Genomic DNA, 15,974 nt, shown 5'->3' with positions numbered 1-15,974 from the left:
ATAGGCTCTAGAAGGGTCTGGGTCCCCAGGACAATGAGAAGGAGCTGAGGGGGAGCATGAGGAACACAGGAGCGGGGTGGGGGGGATGGGGGTGGGGGGGAGGGCAGAGCTCAAGGGCCAAAGTCTCCAGGTCCTGGATCTCGGCCAGGAATTCACTGCCTCCAGCTTATTTGAGGTTGGAGGTGTAAAGGTGTCCCTGAGATCAGGCTTCTAGCTGCCACACTGATGTCCCTTAACAACCTGCTCTGGCATGGCTGCTCTGGCTCTGGGCTTCCGTTCTCTAGGAACCACGCTCACTGAGCCACACTGCCCTTGGCCTTGTCCCTGAGAGCAGCCTGGGATGCCCCACAGTGGGGTCATGTCTCACGTCCCATTGCCTCTCCCCTGAGCCCCACAGCAGGGGTGCCCAGGATGGTGCTGAAGGTGACACGACCTTCAGAGACACTGTTTTCACTGTGGCCTTTATAAATGATGACTCCTGGAGCTGTGAAACCAGAAGTACTGGGCAGGGATGGTCTCATGTCCCCATTTTCCAGAGGGATAAACTAAGGCCTGGGACAGGATGAGACTGAGAGCTCCAAGAGGACAGGAACGGGGCCTGTCCTTCCTCGCTGCACTCCCAGCACTGGCCTGGCGCACAGTAGGCCTTTAGTGAGTGCTGAAGAATGGATGGAGGAAGGAATACAACCAAGAGATGACCTTTCTGAGGAAGGGGCTGAGAGAGGCTCCATCTGGGAGGACAAGACAGTCCTGACTTGGGTCCAGCTCTGCCTCCAATGTGCGATAAGAACTGAGGCACCACCCTACCCTTCCTGGAACTCAAGACCCAAACAAAGCAGGCTCTGTCTCAGAGGACCCATCCTCCAGGATAGCAGATGTCCCTAGAAGGTCCCCTCCATGTCTCCTAAGCTGAGGCCCTAGCAGGTGTCCTGGGCTTCAGGAGGCTGCTTGCCTGGCATTGCGAAATCCCTGACTTGGCCTGCTCTGCCTGATTCTTGGCTGGGAAAACCACTCTGTGCAGCTTGGAGAAACTTGTTACAAACAACTGACTGTCCCTGATTAGATGAGACAATGAACTTCCGTCCTGCGTTGCTCGGTCCCCTCCTTTCGAGCCCCACATTAAAACTGCAGACCAGGGCAAGCGGATTTAAGTTGGATTCTTGGATGGGGTCCAGAGCGAGGACAATGGAGTGTGGAGAGGTCCAGACCCCCAACATCCCTCTCTCCACATGCACTCAGGCTGCAAACACATGTGGGAAAGGAGAAAGGAGCCAGAGCTCGATTAAAAGCAAAATGAACAACAATGAAGAGCAAAGCTCATCTTGAACAACCAGGACCAAGGCAGGTCAAGGACAGTCCTCTCCTTGCCCCGGAGATATGGACAGGAGAGTCTTCTGGATCTGTAGTTGGGGGTATTACAGTAGGAGGGGTTCATTGGCCGGGAGAGTGCTGGGCTCCGTGCACACCTCTGGACTAACATGGGCAGTCAGGGGCCTGGCTTAGGGTCAGAGAGACCTGGGTTCAAATCCTGGCTCGGCCATATCCTGGCCTAACGCATGGCATGTCCGAGTCTCAGTGTCCCTTTCCCTCAGGGGCTGCTGTGAGATGACATGACAGACTCAGAGCATGGTGAGCACCTGATCAGTGAGTGCCTCTTCCTGTCATTCCTCCCTGGAGAGCCAGCGTGCACCGGGCCATGGGCACCTGGGCTGGACTCGGTGGGAAGGAGGCAGACTTCCATACTGTCTCTGGGGCAGAGTCCGGCATGTGGGGCATAGGAGAGGCTGGGGATCAAGAGCCCAGGCTTTGGGCTCCCCCACCCCCGAGCTATGAAGGCTGCCTGTTTCTCCAGGAGTGGGGATAGGAGCTGGGGGAGTGACTCCAACCCTGGGATGCTCAGAGGGGCTGGGCAGGGGCTGGGCAGGGCTGGGCCCTGGGCTCCCTGTGTGGAGGGCAGGTGGGGCATATGTTACCACCGCTCAGCAACCCCTGCCAAGGTAACTGGTCCTAAAACCAGGGTGGGAAGCAGGTGTAAAGGGGGATGCTTTCCAAAACTGTCAGATGGTTTCAAGCAAGTTCAGGGCTTGTGGCCTGTGCTCTGTACACTGGGCAGCTGGGGAGGGGGCAGGCTGAAAAGCAAGGGAAGTGGAGGGCAAACAGGGGATCTGGAATGAAGTGGGGAGAGGACAAAGAGAGAATGAGAGAAAGGAGGGCAGAGTGTTCAGTTCTAGGCACAAGGCACAGAGGTGGGCCATGGTGCGCTGGCTGCATGAGGCAGGCAGATGGTTCCTACAACCAGGGGACACTGTCGCACCTCATAGGGGCTTGGCTCTGCCTCCTCCCCATGACAGTCCACTTCCTCAACTGTCTCCCTGCCTGTGACTAGGAGAACCCCAAGGTCAGACTGGGCCCAGCTCTGGGGCCTCTGGGTCCACACTGGGTGGGATGCCCTCAGGGTTCCCCCACTCTGGTCCTGGATGCCGGCCTTTCCCTAGTTCATGATCCCAAGTCACCTGGCACAGGCAGGGGATGCCAGGGGCACAGGAGGGCCCAGCTCCTGCAGAAGGGGTTCCTAGTCCCCTCCCAGGGTCTGGATGTGGTGGGGGTTTGGCTGCTCTGATGTGACCCTGCTGGGACCCTTGCTTGTGTGGTCTTGCTCATTAAAAAAAGACAGCTTTACTGAGATACTATAAAATTCACTCACATCAAATATACAATTCAGTGTTGGCTTGTTTTAGCCTTTCAGAGTTGTGCACTCATCACCACATTCTAATTTTAGAATATTTTCAGCATCCCCAAAAAGAAACCTTGTGCCCATTAGCAGACACTCCCTGTCCCCTCCCTTCCAGCCCTAGGCAACTGCTAATGTAGTTTCCATTTCTATGCTTTTGCTTACTGTGGACATCTCACAGATATGGGATCACACAATAGGTGTTCCTTATGACGAGCTTCTTTCCCTCAATGTAATGTTTTCATATTCATCCACGTCGTCCATCCACATGTGTACCAGTATTTCATTCCTTTCTACTGGACATCTCTGTGACACAGGCAGGGGCAGCAGCAGTTTGTGCCTCTGATCTGGGGGCAGCCTGGACCCCCTCCCTTCTTTCCTGCACAACCCACCCAGGGCACTCTGCAGCTCCAGGAGCCCTTTCCCACCTGCTCTCCCAGGGGTGGGTCTGCTGGCTTTGTAGACCTGGTCAGGGGGACCAGCAGGTCCTGTCACCTCGCAGGACCATGGTGTCTTGGAGCTGGCAGGCACAAGCTCTCAGCAGAGATGGGAACACTGAGGCTCAGAGGTAGGTGGAGAAGTTGTGGGCAGAATAGGAGCGCCAGCCTCCAAAATCACACGGCCGTGGCCTTCTTTGTAAGGTGTTCAGGGCCCTCCACACTCCTCCTGCCTCAGAGTCTGCAGCTACCTTCCCAGCCAATAGGTCGCTATCCTGGCCAGGGAGGATTCCCAGGTGGCTCAGTGGTAAAGAATCCACCTGCCAATGCCAGAGACACAGGTTTGATCCCTGGGTTGGGAAGATCCACTGGAGAAGGGAATGGCAACCCACTCCAGTATTCTTGCCTGGAGAATCCCCTGGACAGAGAAAGCCTGGCAGGCTACAATCCATGGGGTGGCAAACAGTCAGACACGACCAAGCACGCCCGCTTGCACACACACATCCTGGCCAAGTGCTCACCCTTGGCACACTCATAAGCAGAGTGGAGGAACAGGAAGACCCCAGGCCCAGCAGAGGCAGGACCGGGGCTGCCACTGTACCCATGCAGGGCCCCCGAGGCCCCGGGCCAGGGGCCTACTCCACAGGAAAACATCCTGCTCCTGCCAGCAGCTGCCCACAGTCCACGTGGCATAGCCTGCCAGCGACGGCCTGGCCTGGCTTCAGAGGGCCAGGAGGGCTGTGTGTTCACGGCAGGTCGGGACGGTGCCCTCATGGTGCAGGCCACTCTGCTCTTCCCTCCACCCACACGACCACACCTACCTTCAGGGCCTGCACCTTCCTGTCCAGCAGGCTCTCAATGTCCCCCGCCACCTTCTCCACCAGCTTCTGAGGCTCATTCTCCTGCACCTCAAACAGATTCCTGTTGTCCTTGTAGATCTGGAAGGAAGCAAAAGCCTGGGGTGAGGCCAGGGTGATCTCCCACTCCTCAGACATGGCGTCCATATGCCCTCGCTGCACAGTTCCCCACTGAACGGTCCTCACCTCTACCCTGACCCCAGCTTTGGCCATTGAGAGAGAACAGGGAGGTCTGGGGGTCCCGCTCAAGCTCCGATAGACTTGGAAGAAGTTCAAGGCCATGGCTCCACTTGCGCTGCTTGTGTGAGTCTGGTGGGATGAGGTTGTCACTGCCTTCTCTGGGACTCAGGGTTCCCCATCCAGGGGCCACAAGCAGCACCTCCCTGACTGGCTCAGGCTTGCTAATAATAGCGGGGGGCAGGGTGCTGTGGGGAGATGGAGCCAATAGGCACACACTGTACCCCACATACCGACACGAAGGTGCTCTCACACCCATAAACCCACACATGCATCACACACATAGAACCACCTCTCCACACAGGCTCAGGCATCCATACCCCACTTTCGCTGGCACTTCCCCAAAGCGTTTGCAGAAACCATTGTGGGAGCTCAGTGTGCCCCAAGGGGCTCCTCTGTCATTCTGGGCAAAGAATATGGGGACAGGGACCAGGGAAGAAAAGGCATACAGGGGGAATGAATCTGCTTCCCCTCTTCCTTGGTGGGGCTTGGCCTGTGTGCACACGCATGTGAGGGTGTAAATCTGAGAGTCAGCATCTGCATGTGTGAATGGGTGCTATGGCTCAACACACACCCATCTGTGTGTACGAGCCTGAGTGTTGGGATGGGGTGGGGTTAGGGCGGCTAGATGAAGCCTGGGGGCTGTATGTGAACTGTGGAAGCAGGTTTCCGTGGGCATCTTTGTTCACGACAGGGGTCTTAGGTGTGTGCATGTGTGTGTGTGTGTATATGTGTGTGTGGTTGTGCACTGCACACCCCTACATGTGCCTCTGAGCCTGAATGAGCCCCCATATCCATCCAGGTGACCCCAGGAAATCTGTGCCGCAAGCTGGCTCCTTCAGCACAAGGTCACGGGCTGGTCGCCACAACAGAACCGCAGCCACCAGACTTTTGCCATCGGGCTGTGCAGAAGTGGAGGGATGTGGAGAGACACAGAGAGGAGGCGATGAGGAGGCGATAAGGAGGTGGGAGAGGCCGCTGATGAGAGACAGACAGGCGGGGGAGATAAGGTCGGGAGAGTGACAGGCAGAGTAGGCAGATAAAGGCCTCTGGCATGTGACAAGGGGAGGAGGTGGGGGACCCGGTGCCTTCAGAGCCCCGGCCCCGCTGCCCAGTGGGCCCCTGGCAGTCCAAGGGTTAAAGCAGCGCTCAAAGCTGGCTCAGGCAGTCTCCTCCTCCCACCACCCCCATCCCTCCCGGCTTCTCTTTTCTTTTTGTCCTTCTCTTAGAACAAAATAATTTGTGGTGAAGTCGCTCCTTCCCACAGAGCCGTGGCGATTATAGGGAGAGTCACAGGCCTGGCTGCATGGTCAGGCAGGAGGGAGGCCCCCAGTGGGCGCCGGGCAGGTTGTTTACGGGGCTCCCCAGGGCCTGCCTCAGGCCAGAAGCCCCAGATGGAAGACAGTGGTGGAGGCAGAGGCCAAGCAGGGGTCAGAGCCTGGGGGCATCACTGAGAAATGCAGGGAGGCTGGAGCCCAGGGCCCACTGCGGGAGAAACTGAGGCTCAGAAATAGGAGAGGACAGGTCAAGGCCACACGACTGTGAGGGGACAAGCCAGTCACCCGTCCTCCCTGACGTCTTCCCAGGTTTCAGGACATGAAAAATACACACCCTTTCTCAATTCTAGACCACTGCCCCCAAGTGTGTTGAGGCCTCACTCAGCCACACTGGCTGAAACTCCTGCTGAGTGCAACCCAGCAGGCTGGCGTCAGCAGGGGGCGCAGCCGTCTGGCTTCTCAGGGCAGGGTATGAAGTTCCCATATCTGACTCCCTGGTCAAGGTCATTCCCCGGCACCCCAGCAGTCAGGGCTGTCCATGGTGGCGGGAGCCCTGGTATTGGAGGGTGGACCTTGCAGCCTCCTGACAGCTCTCCTCTGGGAAGCCGGGGGTCCCTCCCCTCTGGGTCTAGGATGCCCCTGGGCAACCTGGCATGGTGCTGAACCAGGGCTCAGGGGCTGCAGAGAGCGTGGGTTTCCAAGTGGCAGAGTCACACCCAAAGACCGTGACAGCAGGTGCAAGGGCTCGGAAGCAGGGACCCTGTTAAGAAATAGCCCATCTCAGTGTCCGATCTGTTAAATGAGAGAATGGCAGTCCTCCCCTCACATGCTGACCAAGGACCAAAAGACTCATGCCACGAAGAGCCTATATTAATTTTCGTAGTATTACTGCTATTGTTTAGGATCACCAGAATTCTGCAGATGGAATCATAGTCCCATCCCTGCCCCTACTGTCCTGGCTACGTCTGAATACTTAGGATCCAAAGCCTTCGGCTCCCACTGCTGGGCAGGCAGCATTGGTCTCCCCAGGTCTGCCCACCTCCCATCCCACCCTCCCTCCCAGGCCTCCTCGGACAGCACCCCTTCCGTCAGTCAGCCTGTCTTTGTCTCCATCTTGGCCTCAGCCACGGTGGTGATAACAGGGGAGCCTTGGACAGTATACAGCCATGGCCACCTCCCTTCCATTGCTCCCCAGGCACTGGGTCTGTGTACAAAGGAACCACCAGCCAATGCATGTGCCAAATTCCATGTTCAGGAGAAAAGCTCCAGGGCAAGCATGACCCAGGTCTGACTCCTTCACCTCCTCCTGCAGGTGTGCCAGCCTTTGGAGTCTGGGGCCACACCTGCCATGCTTTCTTCTTGGGTCTACTCAAAGATCCACCATGACATCCTCTTCTCCCCCTGTTTTTTTCGGCTGTACCATGCAGCATGCAGGATCTTAGTTCCCTGACCAGGGATGGAACCTGTGCCTCCTGCAGTGGAAGCGCGGTGTCTTAACAACCACTGGACCGCCAGGGAAGTTCCCAGCATGATACCCTTCTGCTGGGTGCTGGTGCCAGAATTCGAGGCCGCTCCAGCTCACTGAATTGGCAGGTGCACTCAGGCCTCTGGGTCCCTGCTGCCACACCTCTGCTCACACTGTGTCTACCTCCCCTGCCTGCCTACCTACATCCTCCCTAGAGTGAGGTAGGGCAATGGGCAAGAAGGAGTTTCTGGGGAGATGAAGGCACAATTCCAGAACTGCAGGGACTGGCTGAGTTGAGCTCTAGCCAAGCCTGTCCCCCAATCCCAAATAAGCCTCTGAGAGGCAAGAGCCCTCCATCCTCCCATCCCAGGTGCCTCACCCCTCTCAACGTCCCCCTGGACCTGCTCCAGCTGTCCCCGTCCCCTGGGGTGGGGCCCTGAGCTGAACCCTGTGTCCCAGAGATCCAAGACACAGCCCAGCAGATGGTCCCACCCCAGGGGAGAGGTCATCCCCTGACTGATGCGGCCCAGGGAGTGCTTTCCACCTGCAGGCCCTGCAGGAAGTCCGGGAGGGCCCAGGGCAGCTCCAGAGCACCAGCCTGGCTCCCTTCAACCCCAGGCGCTAGCCCTGGTCCCTGGAGCCAACTCGGAAGCAAGAGAAAGAGCAGGGCGCACCGGGCGCAGGGCCTCAACAACCACAGCAGGACTGTGTGCCCGCTGGTGTCCTTGGCCCAGAGAGCTAATTGGAAAAACCCAACAACTCCCACAGCAGTGCCGCATGGCCCCCAGCTCAGCACAGGCAGCCGGACCAAGGAGAAAGAGACGGGGGCCAACAGGTCTACAGGCGGTGACAGCTCCACGCCGGCTGTGACAGAGGAGGCAGAGACAGGGGCTTCATCCCCCCGAGGGGATGGTGAACGGCAGTGGGACAGGGCAGCAGACTAGGGTACAGGCTGGCTGGGGCCAGGGGCACATGCTGGGGAGAGCAGGAGACACAGCCACAGAGGTGCTGAGTGACAATTCAGGAGGCGGTTTGCAGCCCCTCGTTCGCAGCAGTTCCCGGCTCCTCCACCCTGTACCACCACCCATGGCCAGTGCTCATCTTCCACCCCTTGAGGGCACCCCTTACCAATGACCAAGCCCTGTCCTTCCATGTCTCTCATCTCCCTCCCACCCACTTCCCTCAGCACCCCCACCCATGCCCCCCAGTGTTGGCCGCAACCCCAACCCTCTCTCAGCTTTAGTTAATTCTTTTGTGAAGCAGCATGTCTGGCCAGCTTGCCTTCTGGCCTTGGGAATTCCAGGGCCTGTGGGGGCCAAGGCCCTTTCAGGGGCCCCAGGGACTCTGCCTAGCCTCCTGCTCTCAGAGGTGTCCACACACAAGGGGGAGATGGGCCTGGAGGACACTTGGAGGAACAGTGACCTTGGGCAGGAAGCGTGGATGCTTGCAGGAGCAGATGGAGCCAGCCTTATCCTCCCAGCTCCAAACAGTCCTGCCTGGGAGTGGAATAAGTGCTGAGGCCCCTAAACACGGGGCAGCCACACAGGAGACAAAAGGCCAGGACCACTGACCTGGACAACCCCCCATCAGACTGTTGAGGCATTTAGACAAGTCCCAGTCAGCAGCAGTGGGGCCTGGACCCAAGCCAGCACCCAACCTGCCCAGGGAGAGGTGGAGAGTGGGAGAGACGGATACAAAAAGGAGGGCAAAGAGTGCAAGGGAGAGGATGGGAAAGGAAGGAAGAGGGGCTGCGGAGGCTGCAGAAACAGCCCTGTTTGCCGTGTGTTGACTCTGGCCACCCAAAGGCTGGCTGCTTCACACACTTGGCCTCCCTGATATACAAGCCCTGAGGAGGGACCATTCTGATGATGCCAGCTTAGCAGGCAGGGCACTGAGGGCCACACAGGACAGGTCACACAGCTGCTCAGCTAAGAACGGCCACTCTTATCCAGAGTGCTTGCTTTAGGTCACGCTCTCTGCAGTTCTGTTCCCTGCACTGACCCCCAAACTTCAAAATGAGGCACAGGGGATCAGCTGGGAATCTGGGCGGCCTAAAAGGGGCCTGGGGGACTCAGAGTGGCACTGGAAGCCCGAGGCCCATGGAAGGCAGGAGGGCCATTCTGCAGGGGAGGAGGGTGGATGACCAGCAGAACCAACCTGCTCGGCTAACCAACCACCCAGCCTTGGGAGTTAAAACAGGCACGCATGTGAGGCTCTTCTCTGCAGCGAAGGTGAACGGGCCCTAATCTCTGGAAAATTAAATCAGAAAGAAAATGGAACGAGAAAGATTTGATGCAGGCTGGGCCCTGCTGCTGCCTGACTCCTCAAAGGCTCAGGCTCAGCTGGGGGTTCAGCTGGGTGCTCCAGCGTCCTGCCCCACTTCCCTTGCCCAGGGCGCTGAGCAGGGTACAGGCAGGTGGCGGGGAGCTGAACCCCAGGATATGACCTTCCTGGGGGATGTGCTATTCTCCAGCCCCACCTTTAGCCACGTCTCAGTGTCTGGTCCCTAGTACTGAAAGGAGCGGCTGGGGGGAGTTTTAACTGTCCAGCTCTCGGGTTAACAGTTTCCTAGAGATGGTGGGACGGCCTTCTTATACCGGACTATACGTGGACAAGCAGTGGGAAGGCCACAGGATCTGGGATTGGAGACAAGGGCCAGCTGCTGGAAGGGGTACACTTGTTTAAGGGATCAGGGGAGCCTTAGGTGGGAGGATAGAGGGCTTTTGGTGGCCCAGAGATCCCGAGCTGGGCCCAGAGGGAGGTGGGGGGATGGAGGGACTGGCAGTGACCAGCTCAGGGGCCCCAGTCAGTCAGGGCAATGCTGGCCCCTGCCCTCAACCCCACCAGGCTGCTACTGCACCTGTCTCCTCCCTTTACAGAGAAATTGAGGGTATTGACATAGCTGCTAATAATCACCCTTGAAGACCATAGGGTGGAGGGAACAGCCAGCCACCTGGGCACCCTCTCACTGAGGGCAGATCCTGGACAGGCTGTACAATCGGGACGTTTCCCACGTCCAACCACCCGCAAGCCCCACAGCCCTGTTCCTCTGGGGCTGCCCACACCAGGTGCATGAGAAGCCTGACCCAGCTGCTCCGGGGACATACCAGGCCCTGGACTGTGTGTGTGGCGGACAGCGAGCTCCCTGCGGCAGGGGTTGTGGCCCCCCTCTGGCCTTTCTGGAGTGGGGTTTACAGTAAGGCAAGGGCAAGGGGCCCTGGAGCCTCAGAGCACACAGTCGGTGCACTGGTGGCGGGTTATGGGCCACTCGGCTGCATGCTTCATCAGCTGCTGACAATCACCAGCTGCCACATGAGGGTCCCATGTGGTCCTGCCACGCTGCCACCATCCTGCGGTGGGTTGGCTCCACAGTTAGTCAGCTGTATGTGGTGTCATGTCATGTCACACATAGTTTGTATATTGTGAGGCTGGTTGTCACATCAGTAATAGCTAACCTTCCATACAGGGACTTCCTGGAATGAACCCTCTGCTTAGAGAGGTTTGCAGATGCCTGCCTGGGCTGCTGCAATGGGCCCTGCATGGGCTACAATGGAGGACATAAAGGCAGAATGGGAATGGGGAGTAGGGCTCGAGACCTGGCTTCCTGGAGCAGATGACAACGTGGCCCTGTTGGGTTGGTGGCCCATCAGTGGCCCACCCCACCCCATATCCTTACATCCCTACTGGGCACTCATGTTCATGCCACAGGCTCTTTTTGGGGTCTCTGGAGCCTGGGGCAGCAGAGATGGGCCAGACCTTGTCCCTGTCCCCCTGGGACTCAGCACTGGAGAGGACAGATGTCCATTTGGGCTGCTAACGGCAGAGGGGTGGTGGTGGGGGAGGTGTGTAGGAGACATCTGTGAGAGAGGCTGGTCTGCCGGGGTAGGGTGGGCGACGGGAGTGTGTGAAGGAAAAGACTTAGATGGCTTGTCAGAGGAGAGGCCATTTGAGCGGAGCCTGAAGGGCTGGGCAGGAGTCCTCCAGACACGGGGGTGACTGGGGGTCAGGGACTGCAGGAGTAAAAGCAGGTGTTCTCAGGCTGGGAGCAGGGAATGGACTGCTCAGTGTCAGGAGCACAGAGGTGTGCAGGGAAGCTGGGGGGACGTGCTGATGGGAAGGGTCCTAGCTTCCCAGGTGGTGGGGGATGGAGTTGGGGGATCCTCAGGGAAGGAGGGGGTGTGGCCCAGATTCCAAGGTGAGAAGGCCCTGGTGGCTTCATGGCCCCTTGGCCCCCGAGAGGAAGCTGCCAGGAGCTCTCAGAAGCAGATTCCCTTCGAAAAACTCACAGGGGCCTAAAGCCCCCCGCCACCACCCCCAGCAACGCCTCCCTGTTTTTAAAGTTAAAGTTTAGTTGACTGTCATCCATTACCGCAATTAGTACATTATGTCTAATTATGCAATTAGTGTAAAAAGTGCACTTGCTGCTGAGAATGGGAAATTACGCTGCCTCGTTACGCTGTAAAATCCATGTCATAAAAAGGCTCAATCTCTTGTTTTTCAAAAGACACAAAACCCAACACAAAACAATAAACCAAATCCTCCCAGTTGAGCTAGGGCCAGGGTATGCCAATCTCTCTGCACTTATCCCCCTGCAGACTCCCACCTCTGCAAGGCACTGTCCCACCCTGGCCCCGGGGCAAGGCAATGACCCGCCACCAGGGAGTGCTGACGAGCAGCCCACTCCTAGCTGTGGCCAGTGTTTGCTGCTCTGAAACAGATGTGAATTTCTAAGCTGATTTTAAAAACCATGGCAATCCTGATTCTCCACCTGTTATTCCAGATCCAACTTTGAACCTGCCCTAGCATTAAGGCTTGTATATCTTAGGTGAGAGTATCCTGCAGGGGTATGGTTTCTAACCAGCTCCAAGAGAGAGAGGCAAGGTTCCTGAAGGCAGCACTCTGAGGTTCCTAATGGTGCCTGTGGGGAAAGAGGCATATTGCAGCTCAGGGGAAACTGGGGGAACTTTCTCACACTCAAACCCTAATAGCTTTGTCTGGATAGACAGTGAGCTCCCCATCACAGGAAGTATGCAAGCCCCATCTGTCAGAGATGCTTAGAAGGGGTTCACCTCACACAGTAGCTGGGCTCTAGGCTGCCATAGATAGCAGCATCCCCATGGCTGTGTGTCTACATGAAGCTGGCCGTCTGTGACTCTATCTTCCCCAGGTTCTGGCTCTCTCGGTGGTCAAGGGGATATCTGGGGACAGGTGTGGGAGGAGAGAGGAATCCGACAGGGTGTCTCCCTTCCACAGGGGTGACAGTGCCAGATGGCCAAGTCCATGGGAGCTGGGGAGGGGGCACACACCTGTGTCACTTCAAAAGCAAATGCTTCACGGTCAGGTCTCCATGACCCACTACCCAGCTCCAAAGTCAGAAGTTACAGCTCTAGCGTGGCCCACTTAGTGCCTGCCTAAGAAGCTCCCTCTCTGAGCCCCTTCCTTCAAGTTCCCACCACTCCTTGCGTGCCAGGTGCTTGACCCAGGCCTGGTGCTGGGGTGGTGCAGGGTCTCGAAGACTCCTTCCCAGACAGAAATCTGCCCTGGCCTCAGGGGTAAGATGCATGCACCTCCTGCAGCTGCTGCTGCCAAGCTCGGACGAGGGGTTCACAGAGCAGAGAACCTGAGATGCGGAGCCCCCAACACCCTAGGGCCCATGGGGCACTAGGAGCCCTGCAACGACCCCCACCTGCAATGTGTACACCGACAGCTCTGGGCGCATTGACGGGTCAGTGCCGTGCACACCCCGATGGAAGCACTTTCTGAGAAGGCGGCTGGATTTGGGGGAGGGACGGCACCTGGACCCTACTAGAGGGATACTTGTTGCCTATACTCAAGGTGTGAGGTCCCTGGACAGTTCCAGCCTTCCAGCCTTTGTCTACTCGGGTGATCTTGGAGAGCAGGGGAACCATGTCATGGCCTGGCCAGGTGGGCACCTGCCATGGAGGCCTCTGGCCTCTTGATTTGGTCCAGGATAGCATCAGGATGCAGAAGGGGTGGTGTGTGTGTGACCCTGGGCTGAATCAAACTACAGGCAAGATCTGGGGGCCCCTGCGCACTCCCCTTCCCTGAGCTGGGAGCCGCCGGCTGTCGAGGCAGCTGGGAGGGAAGCTGTGCCCAGCACGCCAGCTGGCACGGGGGGAGTGCGAGTAAACACACCCGCACTTTCCCAACTCGCAGAAGTCGCCGGGTGGCGGCCGGCTGGTGTGGGCGCCCATGTTTACAGGGAAACAGATTGTTTGTGCCTGCGTCTGGGCCCCCTCACCGCCCACCCTGGCTCAGTTCCCTCCCGCTGCTCTCCACCCCGGGGCCCCGCCTTCCCTCCTCCAGGACTCCTCAGCCTCTCAACGAAGGAAGACAAGGACAGCGATGATAGGCACCCGCCCATCCCCGTGTGGTCAGACAGGGCTCAGCGCATAACCCACTGAGTCACAACAATTCTGAAAGGCAGGCACAGCCACTGGCCCCACTTTACAGCTAAGGAAGTGAGGCTCTGGTAGGTGCAGAAGCCGGCTGAGATCGTAGTTATGAATGGAGGAGCCCGTGATACTGGGCATCTTAGACCTCAGTCATCAGTTTTAGGCTCCAGGGTCCCTCCATCCTGCCACCCCCGAGACAAGCCCAGTCCACCCTTTACCTGGGTCAGCACCTTGAGCAACCCTGGCCCAGCGTGGACATGGACATGGACACGGACCCCGCCCTCACCTTGAACATGGACCCTGCCCTCTTCTCGACACCACGGCCCCAGGACAGAGACCAGGGCCTGGCACTGGCCTGCCGTCAGGCCTCTTCAACCCCTTCACCTCCGAGTCTCTGTCTTTGGCTCCATACAGCCTAGTGTCTCCACTCTCAGGAGTGAGAGAACTGGCGGGGTGGGGTGGCAGTCTGGGAGCCAGGGTGGGCAGAGACTCCAGCGGACACTTGGTTGGCCAGGGAGGACTCTGACTCAAATTTCACAGAGCCAAGTGTTAGCAGGATCTCATCTAAGAGGGCTGTCCCTCAGTCTAGAGTTGGTGGAAATTTACCCCCATAAATGCCCTCATGAAATAGATTTGAGGCTGGGCCTGAGGCACAGTTCGAAGGCCAGGGAGCAAAGGATAAAGTCGGCTTCCTCTGCCCGAATCACCTCCATTCCAGTCCTCCCAACACTGATAGCCCAGGGTGGGCCACCCTCTTCAGGGGCTGGAGAAGGGTGCTCAGGGACTCCAGAGGGGCCAGAAACCCACCTTTCCCCAAGAGTCTCCAGGCAGGTTTCCTGGGTGGGAGGGCTCATCAGATTTTTCTTCATCCATCCCCCCTCCCCTCCCCCAGCTGTGACAAGGGCCCCAGGAGGAAACCAAAGTGCCAAGAGGGTCAGAATCTGTCCAAAGGAGACCTTCCCACTCCCGAGTCCCCTGCACTCACAGCCGAGAATTGGCTACATAACTGCAGGTCTGAGTTCCCGCCCTGCTCTTTACCAGCCGCGTGGCTTGGCATGAGCCTTCACCCTCAGCCGGGCTTTCTGGGGCATTCCTCAAAGATGAAAGGTCAAACGCAATGTGCCGCTGGCTTCTCAAGGGGCCTCCTTCCAGGGCCGCTCCCGAGGCTGCCCCACACTGTCCTGCAAGGCCTGACTTTCCAGGTCTCACAGGCTGGAAATCTGCCCTTTGCTGCTAAGACTTGCTGCTGAAGACATCGTCCAGTAATGACAGCACCAATTACAACTCGAGGCCCTAGGGCTGGCTGCTCTTGTGAAAACACTGGATCTTGGCACGTCAGGCACGCAGGATGGAGGCAGAGATGGAGGTAAGTCTGGGAGTGGCTGCGGCCTCCCATGGTGTTAGGGGCCCCTTTTGGGGGCAAGGTCATCCTAGGGCCCTGCCCCACACCCAGGCGCTCACTGTAGTTCCAGGTACGTGTGTCTAACCCACATACCAGCTCACACACCACATCTACACCCAGGGCCCGGAAAGTCACTTGCAGATCCTGCCCATGATTCACACTGAGGCTTCCAGAAAAGATACCACAGTTTGGACAGATCTGTCCACTGTCCCTGGATACCCTGGAAGGAGGCTCCATGAGAAGTCAGCAGCCCCAGGCCTGGATGAGGCTCTGTGGGTTTCTATCCACATCTCAAAAGGGGGTCTGCAGCCATCTGAAATGTTTTCAGCAGTGAAACTTTTCTGGCCCCAGATGGTTGGGGCTACTTGAAGGTTATCTCCCTAAATCTTCCTGCTGGACATGACACTGGAGAGGCCCCTAACAACACAGAGGGCTCAGGGGCTTACTGGGGGCAAGGGTGTGTGGCCTGCCAGACAGTGGCCTGTGGATCAGCCCCGGGAGGGCTGAGCCCCCTCCTCTGGTCCCAGTGCCCGAGTGTCAGGTGCTGACAGGCAGTGGGGACCTGAATCTCACTGGTGGTGAGTGTGCAAGCGCATGTGGGAGGGAGCACGCCCACGCCTAGGCTATCTCGTTCACGTCCTGTCGGCCTCTTCCAGCCCCATCTTAGTCCTTCTCCTAGTTTTTCTTTTTCTCTTATTTTCAATTTATAGGCTCTTCTTGAATTTTATGTATCCTTGTAAGAACCCTTAAATCTCCTGGAGAATAAGTTGGCGGCATAAATAAATAAACAAACAGGACGGAGACACTGAGGCCCTGCACATGCTGAAGATACACTGGGGACAGGTATGCATCAGGGGCGTGCAGGCACCAAGGACACGCACACGCTGGGGACACATGCCCAGAGGGAACCCGTTCTCTCGGGTCATTAACGGGCTCTCCTGAGCCCTCATAGGAGGGCTTGAAACACCCAGGGTGGTGACCACACAGGGTTTCCTAGAGCTGGGGGGCCGGTGGTCTCCATATATCCACTGTCAACTGGGGCTCCTGGGTGGGCCCTGGCCCCTCTCTGTGCCTCAGTGTCCCCTCACCTACTGTGGGGAAAGAGTGACAATCCTTGGCACCCCCCTCAGCTCCAGGTTCTTTCTCCATTAA

The 15,974-nt window shown here is 57.8% G+C and overlaps 1 protein-coding gene across 11 annotated transcripts in view; it reads right to left on the bottom strand.

Annotated features, from left to right (window-relative positions):
* CACNA2D2 (calcium voltage-gated channel auxiliary subunit alpha2delta 2) overlaps positions 1-15,974 on the bottom strand; it is a 140,260-nt gene that overhangs the window by 67,524 nt on the left and 56,762 nt on the right. For all 11 annotated transcript variants that reach the window (XM_070776650.1, XM_070776651.1, XM_070776653.1 and 8 more), the window contains exon 3: positions 3,990-4,106. In XM_070776650.1, coding sequence (XP_070632751.1) covers positions 3,990-4,106 — 117 coding nt within the window. The remainder of the gene's footprint in view (positions 1-3,989; positions 4,107-15,974) is intronic.

This window comes from Bos indicus, chromosome 22 (assembly GCF_029378745.1).
Source record: "Bos indicus isolate NIAB-ARS_2022 breed Sahiwal x Tharparkar chromosome 22, NIAB-ARS_B.indTharparkar_mat_pri_1.0, whole genome shotgun sequence".
Lineage (NCBI taxonomy): Eukaryota > Metazoa > Chordata > Mammalia > Artiodactyla > Bovidae > Bos > Bos indicus.
Note: the sequence above shows the minus strand (reverse complement) of the source record. Positions and strands in the feature narration are given on the sequence as shown.